This window comes from Belonocnema kinseyi, chromosome 2 (genome assembly GCF_010883055.1).
Source record: "Belonocnema kinseyi isolate 2016_QV_RU_SX_M_011 chromosome 2, B_treatae_v1, whole genome shotgun sequence".
Taxonomy (NCBI): Eukaryota; Metazoa; Arthropoda; class Insecta; order Hymenoptera; family Cynipidae; genus Belonocnema; species Belonocnema kinseyi.
Genome location: NC_046658.1, coordinates 81089480 through 81099848, shown reverse-complemented (window position 1 = coordinate 81099848; position 10369 = coordinate 81089480). Strand labels below are relative to the sequence as shown.

At 24.6% G+C, this 10369-nt stretch overlaps 1 protein-coding gene across 1 annotated transcript; it reads left to right on the top strand.

Moving 5' to 3' along the window:
• The first annotated feature begins 584 nt into the window (after nt 1-584).
• On the top strand, nt 585-10061 carry LOC117167249 (heme oxygenase 1). The gene is made up of 3 exons (XM_033352049.1): nt 585-868; nt 4913-5111; nt 9202-10061. Exons 1-3 carry the CDS (start codon nt 766-768, stop codon nt 9635-9637), a joined length of 738 nt encoding a protein of 245 aa, XP_033207940.1. The 5' UTR covers nt 585-765; the 3' UTR covers nt 9638-10061.
• Nucleotides 10062-10369: the final 308 nt, after the last annotated feature.

The window sequence follows — 10369 nt, the reverse complement described above, 5'->3', positions numbered from 1 at the left end:
AACAGCAAAATATTACATCAAAATAGGTGAATTCTAAACGAAAAATGTGATAGTTGATATCTCAACCAAAAAAGACGGATTTTCAAAAAAATTAATTTTGTACTCATAACTGACTTACAAACATCTCTCAATAGGAGATATAAAGAAAACACAAAAGAACTAAAATTAAAGTTTCAAGTTACAGCAAAAATCGAAACTAAGTTACAAGTTGCTTTTTAAAATAGTAACGAAGTTACCCTAAAAGTTAAAAAGAACGTAACTATTCAGTTACTTAGTAACTTGTACCAAGCTACTACCCAACACTGATGCAAATACACTTGTCCTATAAAATCATTATTTACAAGTTATTAAAAAAGTAAAGTTTTGTCAGATCCAGTTGGTATTATTGTTTCGCCATCGGCGTGTATACATTTTGCTTAGTGGCGAGGTAACGTGAAATGCATAATTATCTTATTATTTTTTAAACATTTTAAATAATATTGCTTAATGCTTATTCAAATTTTCGCGCGTCAATCATTGACGACATCTAGTCTAGATTTTGTAAACTAATTTGAGCACGTGATTGCGTAATGTACGATCGCAAACGTCAAAACGGTCAAAACGTCATCGACGATTCGACGCGAGTGGTTGGTTTCTCTGCGCCTTAATTTGACGCTTAGGTGTTCGGAAACCGGTAAAATAATAATGTAATAAAAAGAAAAAAAATAGACGTTTTTTATAACCAAAGAAAAATTTCAAGTCGTATTGTCTGAACACTTTTTCAAAATGACGGACTCCGAGAATGACACCTTCTGCAAAAAGATGAGAAAGGCCACCAGAGAAATTCACGCTGTCAGTGATGCTCTTGTCAACGCCAAGTTAGTTTTTGGTACGAAATTTTATATCCTTTATTCCGCTATCATATTAACAAATCAAATTATAAATGCCCACTGCGCAAACCTTACCCAAGTAAAGTGTCTTTATACTTTAGGATTGCGCTGTAAGCATTAACAGTTGAAATTAATTTCTTCAATTCCATAAATTCATAAATAAATACTTGTAATTCTCGAATATCATATTGTTAGTTTTCTGTTAAGAAATTGGGTTAATTTCATTCATAAATATTCAGTTTTCTTGTTGCTAAATGATTATTGACCACTAGGTGGCAGAATATAAAGGCGCGAAAATGTAAAAAATTCAAACATGAGCAATTACAAAAAAAAGGTTAGCTTATACACGATATATTTGTTTTGCCATTTAGTCTCTATTCAAAAAACTCTATATTTTTAATTGATTTACGAGTTTTTGGGATTACGTATTCCATGAATTTAAACGTCCATGGACAGAAAGTATTTTTAGAAAATCAATAGCTTTAAAACGTAGAATCAATTATTTTCAAGGCAAACAGAAGACAATAATTGCATTTTTTATCTTTAATTGAATGTTCAGTCTACTACTTCAAAGGACTAAAGTTAAAATAAAATTAGGAAATGATGCACATATTCCAATTTTTATAAAATGCGAGTTAAACATTTTTACAAAATGAAGCATTGTCTATCATTTTTTATTCTCGGTTTTAAATTAGTGTTTCGCGCTTAACTGTTATAATTTTTTAACAATTCGAATAATTTATAACTTTAATAATTTAGACATTTAACCTGTAGAAGAGATAATTCGGTTAAACTTTCCATCGACTTTAAATTCCTTTTTTGTTGTTGCGAAGTCCGAAAAACACATATTGTGCAGTACGGATTTAAAAATATTTAGTCCGCAATTAAAAAGTACAGTGGAAAATGACCTTTATTTTCTAAAATTTTTCAGTTTGCTGACCTAATATTTTCTCGTTCTTTCCATTTAAATGCAAACTGAATTACTAGAGTCCGACAAAAAATGCAATATATTTCTTGTTGAGCTAATTCAAAAAAATTAAAAAGTCCATTATTATATTTTTGTTAAATAATTTATTATTTTTTGTTAAAATTTGTATTATTTAGTTGACAACCTTATTATTTTTGATGTAAATGCAACAATTTGGTTACAGTTATCCTTTTGGATTTAAAATTCAAATATTTTGTTAAAAAAAATCGTCTTTTTGGTTGCAAATTCAACTATTTAGTTGGAATCTAACTTTTTTTGAAAATTCATTCATTTAGTTGAGAATTTTTTTTTTACTGCAAAAAGCTTCTTGGTTGAAAATGCCTCTTTTTTGTTGTAAATTTATATCTTTGGGTAGAAATCTCAACTTTCTTGTTTAAAAATACTACTATTCGGTTGAAAATGTAATTATTTTGATGAAAATTGAATAATTTTATTAAAAATGTATACTTTTTAGTTGCATTTTCAATTTTGTTGAAAAAATGTCTTTTTTATTTAATTTAACAACTTTTTGACTTAAGAGTAACCTTTTTTGTTGAAATAATGAAATATAAAATATTCCAAATTTCTCTTTTTTAGTTGAAGTTGAACTGCTTGGTTTAATGTTTAACTACTTTGCTAAAAATAGTTGTTTGTTTGAAGATTTATTCTTTTAGTTGAAAATTCATTTCTGTAAAAAACTACTTTTTAAAAATAATTTTTTTATCTGAGGATTCATCTTTTTGTTTAAGAATTCAATCATTTCGTTGAAAATTCTTATTTGTTTGGTTGAATTTAACTGTTATTGATTTTAAAATAAAATTTTTCGTTCAAATAATGAAATATCAAATATTTAAAAGTTCTCTTTTTTATTTGAAAGTTAAACATTTTTTCGTTAAAAATTAGTCTTTTTGGTTGAAAATTTATCTTTTTATTTTAAAATTCAACCATTTGTTTTAAAGTTAAACTACTTTTTAAACTTTTTTTGTTTGTTTGAGGATTGATCATTTTAGTTGAAAATTCATTTCTTTGATTAAAAATGTAACTATTTTATTGGAAATTAGTCTTTTTTAATTAATGCAACCATTACATTTCTTGTTGAGTCTTTAACCTTTTTTTGAAAATTCAACCACTTGTTTGAAAGCTGAAATAATTAGTTAAAAACTAATGTTTTGGTGAAAGATTCATATCTTTCGTAGAAAATGCAACTATTTTGTTGATTTTTTTTTTAAATTGAACTATTTTAACTGAAATTTGAACTTTTCCAGTTTTGTTTTAAAACTTTTTCTTTTTGTTTAGGTAAAAAATTATCTTTTTGAATTGAAAATCCAAGTGCTTGGTTAAAAATTCATCTATTTTATTCAAAGTAGAGATTACTGAAAATTTTATAAATTTTAAAGCGTTTAAAACAAACAATTTGTATTAAAAATAATTCCGGTTTAACTGCAAAACGTAAAATTTTTAAATTTCATAAATTTTTACAGTTTAAAGATTCAGAATCGCTTCAGAAAATATAAATCTACGCTAATATTTTCAATTCTGTAAATTAAGGAGTGAATCAATAAATTGATAAATTTTCAACATTGCATAATTTTAGTCCATTTTAAGCTAGAAACATTAAAAATTGAACGATTACAATTTTTTTATGTGAATATTTGTTAAATTAGTAGTTAAATTATTTTATATATATATGTATGTATATAAGTTTTAAATTAAAGATTGCTCAATTGTTTTTTATACATTGAAACTTGTTTCTGCTGTGAATATTTTTAAAATATTATATTAAAATTATTTTTTCAAAATAAAAAATAACTTTTTTCAATTAGAATTTTAAAGAGGAAAGTTTTAATCTAGTTTCAAATTGTTTCGTTTTGAATATTTTATTTATAATGTCTCTTTTTAAATGAATATCCAATTGCTAAATATTAAATTATTATTCTTTTTAATGACTGCATTTCAAAATTGAATGGGTAGAAAATTGAATATTTTAAATTGAAACAATATTTTAATAAAATCTGAAATTTAATAAAAAGAGTTATTTTAAAATTGAAAATCAGAAACATTAATTTTTATCACTTCTGCTAAAATTGACTGAACTATTGAGGCTTTAAATTTGATAATTTATAATTGAATTATGAGATTAACCGTTAAGACTTGCATTTTGAAAAAATTAACACTTTAAATATGGATTTGCGCAATTATAAATTGTTTAATTTCAAATGCTATTAATTAAAAATTGCTTATTTATTTAATTTTTCAGTGAGAAATTATTTAATTTTTAATGTGCCCAATTAAAATAATGCAATTTTTTCACGTTTTGAATTTCAATTTTTGAAAGTAGCAATGTTTCATCAGGGTCGCAATTTCATGTTTAAAGTTAAAACAAAAAATTTGGGCAAATATTAATAGTTTTTTCTGGCGAAAGAAATATTTTTGTGAAATATATAAAATAACTGTTAAATTAAGTTTAAATTAATTTAATAAAAGTTTTAATTATTTTCTTAAATATGGGATGCCTTCAAATGTATCCAACTTTTAATTTGAATTTAAAAAAACATTGAAATTTACATGATTTTTGCAATATCTTTTTAAGACATTGTCAAATTTCTTTCTAGTTTCAATCTACTTAAGAGACAAAATTTAACTCTAATACGATTATTATTAATAGAACTTAAGTAATAATCGATAAATAAAATAAAAGATAAAGTAGGCAAAAATAGATTTTGCGATAGATGAAAAAAATTCCCAATGACATTATGCAATCGGAAATTTACAATTTTCTAAATAATAAAGATTTTTCATAAATAATTAGTCTTTATAATTTTTAATCATAAATGTTATAGATTTAGGGCTTCATAATATTTATCATATTTTCTTTTAAATGTGCATTAATTTTTTTCAAGTTTGCAAAAAATCATTATTTCGTTTGAAATTAAAAGGATATTCATTTAAAGTGGAGGTTAAAGTTTTTTTGAAAACGAAAAATTATTTACATGTGCATAATTCAGCAAGAAACGCTGATCTGACGGAGGAGAATAAAAAGAATACAAAAAATCTAACTTTAAATTTTTCTGCGTAGCTTTTCACGACGATTCAGTTTGGGCAGACGGTCTTCTAGTCTTTTATGAAATATTTCGATACCTGGAAGGAGCAATGGATAGATTAAAAAATACAAAAGTTGGCCTTCTTAATGTCCCAGGTCTTCAGAGAACAGAAGCTTTCGAACAGGATTTAGAATATTATCTAGGAAAAGGATGGATGAAGAATTATACCCCGAGGTAATTACTCTTCTTGATAATAACAAAAACCTATTTTTATCAAAATTAATTAACTTTCAATTTTATAAGGGTGGCCGCAAAACTTCATTTTCAAAATTCCCTGACTTTTCCCTGGCTAATTTTGAATTTTCCCTGGCCATTGATATTTAAAGACCAGAATTCTCATCTTTTAACATTTTTGATACAGAATCTTTTATGAATAAAATATAATAATTTTAAATTAAAATTTTTATAATTTATTATTCTCAGGGCTACTACAGTATAATTTACTTGAAAAAAGTGACTAATTTCTAACCCAAAAAGTGAATACAATGTGACTAATAATGTTCTTTTGAATTTAAAGGAATTCAAAGGAGTTCGATGAAAGGTATAAGAATTCTAGGTGAATTTTAACTAATTCAGAATAAATTTATATGACTTCAAAATAATTCAATTTAAATTCAAAATAATATAAATTATTTGGAATGTTTTAAAAATAAAAAATAAGTACATGGATTTCAGTCAATTTGAAATGATTTTAGAGGAATTTAGGGAAAATAAGAAGATATTCATAAAAGTCATGGCGAATTAAAAAAATGCAAGTTAATTGTGAACAATTCAAAAATAAGAAAAATCCATTCAATTGCAAAAAATATTTTAAACTCTCTTCTAATTGTTGATACCTTAGGAAATCCCTCACTCCTTTTGAATGAATTTTTTGAAATTCATTAAAAAATTTTAATATAAAATTCCCTTGAAATTCTGTTAAATCTAATATTTCCTCACATCCTGGAAAATTGACACAAAACCATGTAAATTCATTTAAATACCTTAAAATCATTTAAACACTTTAAAATTCCTTTAAAAAATGGTTAAATCTCTTGAAAATCCCTTGGAATCATAAAAATTCCTTGATAAATTTCAAATCCTTTAAAATATTTTGAAATCCCTTCGAATAATTGAAATCTATAAAAATTCTTCGGAATCTTTTAAAATATCCGAAAATATTTCAAACCCTTTGTAATTTTTTGAAATCCTTTGATCCGTGACATCCGTGCAAATGATTGAAATATATTCAAAACTCCTTTGAATATTTTTAAATAGTTCAAAAATATTGCAAATGCTTTAAAATCTGTTAAAACCGCTTGGAAGTTTTTTAAGCTCATGGCAATTTTTTTATCACTTAAAAATGCATTGGAATCTTTCAAAATACATTGACATAATTCAAATTCTTGTAAATCTTTTGATATCCCTTGAAACTTTGTAAAAAGCTCTTGAAACTCACTTGGAAGTTTTAATAATACACTAAAATCCTTTGAAGTCCCTTCACATTATTGAAAATTCTTCAGAATCTTTTTAATTCCTGAGAATATTTCAGATCCTTTGAAATATTTTTATATTCCTTGAAACTGTTTAAAGTTACTTAAAATACCTTGGAATTCGATTAAACTGCTGAAATCAATTTAAAGTCCCTTAAAACTGTTTAAAAAGATTAAAAATTTCCTGGGTTTTTTAATACCATTTATAGCTTTAAATTCCTTTGGAATCCGTTCAAATTATTGAAATATACTATATTCCAAATTCCTTGGAATCTTTTTAAATACCTTAAAATATTTTATATCTTTGTAAAATTGTAAAAGCTCTGGAAAAGATCTTGAAAATTTTAGTAATACTCTAAAATTCTTTGAAGTCCCTTTAAATTATTGAAAACTTTTTGGCATCTTTTTAAATATCAAAAAATATTTTAAATACTTTGAAATCTTTTAGAAATACATTGAAACTTTTTGAAGATCTTAAAAATTCCGTGGAATTAAAAAAAGATATCCTGATATCTTTCAAATCCTTTAGAATCCGGCAGATTATTAAAATATATATTAAAAATTGCTTGAAATATTTTAAAATACCTTAAAATATTTCAAATCTTTTGAAATCCCTTAAAACTTCTGAAAAATCCTTGTAAGTTTTAAAAACATTCTAAAATCCTTGGAATCCATTAAAATTATTGGAAATTCTTCAGAATCTTTTTAATTATTCGAAAATATTTAGAATCCTTTGAAAATTTGTGAAAGCCCTTGAAAGTTTTTAAAGCTTTTGAAAATTTTAAAAGCTCTAGAAAATATCTTGTAAATTTTAATAATACCCTAAAATTCTTTGAAGTCCCTTTAAATTATTGAAAACTTTTTAGCATCTTTTTAAATATTATTATTCAAAATTGCTCAGAATTTTTTCTAATTCCTTAACATATTTCAAATCTTTTGAAATCCCTTGAAACGTTAAAAAATTCCTTGCAATTTTTAAAAATACCTTAAAATCCTTTGAAATCCATTCAAATTATTAGAAAGTCTTCAGAAACTGTTTGAATACTCGAAAATATCTAAAATCCTTTGGAATCCGTTAAAATCCTTTGAAATCTTTTAAAAGCTCATGAAAATGTTTTAATCTCTTGAAAGTGCCTTCTAAAATACCTTTAAATATTTTAAATCCTTGAAAATCTTTTTAAAAATCCTTGGAAGTTTTGAAAATACTCTAAAATCCTTTCAAATCCATTCAAATTATTAGAAATTTTTCAGCAACTGTTTAAATACCCGAAAATGTTTAAAATCCTTTGGAATACGTTCAAATCTTTTGAAATCTATTAAAAGCTCTTGAAAAATTTTTAATCTCTTGAAAATGCCTTCTAAAATACCTTGAACTATTTTAACTTCTTGAAAATCTTTTTTAATTCTTTGAAACTTTTTTAAGCTCTTGAAAATTCCTTGGAAGTTTCAAAAATCCCCTGAAATCCTTTAAAATCCATTTAATTAAGTAGATTTAAGTGAATTTAGAAGAAATCAAGTGAATTCAAAAGAATTTATCGGGTGTAAAAAATTCAAAAGAATTTCAAAGAATTCGAAGAATTTTTCAAGAATTCAGGTTAAATTAATAAGATTTCTGGGTGAATTCGAAATGAATTAAAATGATCGACATTGAAAGAATCCAAAGCATTTTACTGACTTCAGCAAAATTGAAAAGAATTTAGAATAATTCAATTGAATTCAGGAGACTTTGATGATATTCATTCAAATTTGAAAGAATATAATTGACCGAAATTTTTTAAATAAAAAATTTCCATCGAGTTGAGGAAAATGGGAGTGAACAGAATTTAATTTGATCCTAAAAGAAAAATTTTTTAACGACAAATTAAATCAAAATCGAGTCAATTAAGAGGGCTTTAAGGAAAAGTATAAAAATTCCATGAAATTCATAACAATACTAGGTGAATTTTTTTTTAATCAAGTGAATTGAAAATAATTCTTAAATGTTTTTTTTTTTAAACTCATTGAGTTAATTAAATTTGGAAAGAATTGAGAAAAATTTTAGTTAATTTACAAGAATTTGACAAAATGCCTTTGAATTTAGTAGAATTGAGTGAAGTTCGAAAAATGCAAGTGAATTAAAAAAATGCAGGGTAAATTTAAAAAATCAAGATAATATAAAAGAATTTTAAAAAATTATGGATAAATTAATAAGAATTCATGGTGAAGTTCAAATGAGTTGAAAAAAAAAACCAAAATATTCCCTTGATTTTAGTAAAAATTGAGTCGATTTAGAAAAATTTGATGAAATTCACAGAAATCAAAATAAATTAAAAATAACTCTAATGAATAGAATAAAATTCGTATAATCGAGAATTCAAGATTAATACTAAATAATTAAAAGGAATACAAAAAATCCAATAAAATTGAAAAATCGTTGGGTTCTCTGTTGTAATTTATCATAATAAGTGACTAAAATGATATTTTTATTGTAAAAAATGACTAAAAGTGATCATATATAAGCCCTGATAATTCTTGACAATTATCTAAATTGCTTCTTTCAAAAATTCGCTGAATTTTTAATTTTTTCTTTAAATATCCTTGTCTTCCTTGACCTGCGGCCACTCTGATTTTATTAATTCAACATATAAATGTAAAATCTCTACTAAAAATTCCACATCAAATTGTAATAATTTCCCACATTTTTCAGTTTCCTAACTTACTTTTTAAAGACTCGCTTTTTTAAAAATATTTAATAATCATCATCATTAATTAATATATTGTTCTGCGAATAAAATAGCAATAATTTTTCTCAGAACCAGTGTAGTTAAATACTTGATGCGACTGAGAGAAGTAGAAGACACAGATCCGTCTCTTCTAATGGCGTATATTTACCACTTGTACATGGGTTTATTGAGCGGCGGAATAATTCTTCGCCAGAAGAGACAACTCGTACAAAAAATTTCCCCCTTCAGAGGTGAGAATCTGGCTGGCAATAATATCACCGATTTTGGGGAGTACAACATATTTCAGTTGAAAAAAGAAATGCGCAGCACACTGAACAGAATTGCGGACACGTTAGACGAAGATACGAAAAACAAGTTAATCGAAGAAAGTAAAATAGTCTATGCCCTTAATAACGAAATCATTCGAAGCGTGAGAGGTGCGGGCACTGTTATTGTAAAAAAAATAATCTACTTCCTCTGCACTATCATTTTAGCCGCTCTCGTCTTCCTCTACTTCTTCAAATAATAGGTTCTTAAGATACTTCCTTTAAATTACTCAAAAACTGTACATATATTTTTTTAATTACACAACTTCCTGCGAGTAAATTATTACTATCTTTCATAATATAGTTTCTACAAAAGATAGGACCAATCGGTATATTGTACTCTATTTGGGAATTATTATCATTCTCTTCCTCAAAAATTGTGCTTTTGGCAAAAAAAAAACTGTAAAAATTATTTTCGAATTTAAGAAATTTTTTTTCCAGGTACAATTTTTTTATAGTAAGGAGCCACTAAAGAGTTTTTCATTTTTTAAACAATCGATTCTGAATATGTATAGTTTTGCATGTTTATTATAAAAATAATGTTCTTATTCAATCCTTGTAAATATCTAAATGTGTAAAAATGTTACTATTTATATGTAAAATACAATAAATGTTTTTTGAATTTATGAAAGTAACTTTATTGAAGGATAAGTAATTTATTAATGAGACAAGTTTCTAGAAATTAAATGAATATCTTTAATTTAGAAATCTTTGACAAATTATATTACAAGATATTTTCTTAAATATCTCATCATCATCGAATAGTTAAATAAATTATACTATAAACAGAATTAATTATTTCTTGAATCATTTCCTAAAGCCCATGAATTTCAATAATAATTAAAACAAAATTTTTATTTCATTTTCATATAATCCAAATTAAGGGTATATTTAATATATCAATATTTTGAATGGAAGAGATTTTCCACGTG

Coding starts and splice junctions, on each gene's coding strand:
- LOC117167249 (XM_033352049.1), top strand. CDS start 766: ATGACGGACTCCGAGAATGACACCTTCTGCAAAAAGATGAGAAAGGCC. Junction 869..4,912: donor CAACGCCAAGTTAGTTTTTG/GTACGAAATTTT, acceptor TTTTCTGCGTAG/CTTTTCACGACGATTCAGTT. Junction 5,112..9,201: donor ATGAAGAATTATACCCCGAG/GTAATTACTCTT, acceptor AATTTTTCTCAG/AACCAGTGTAGTTAAATACT.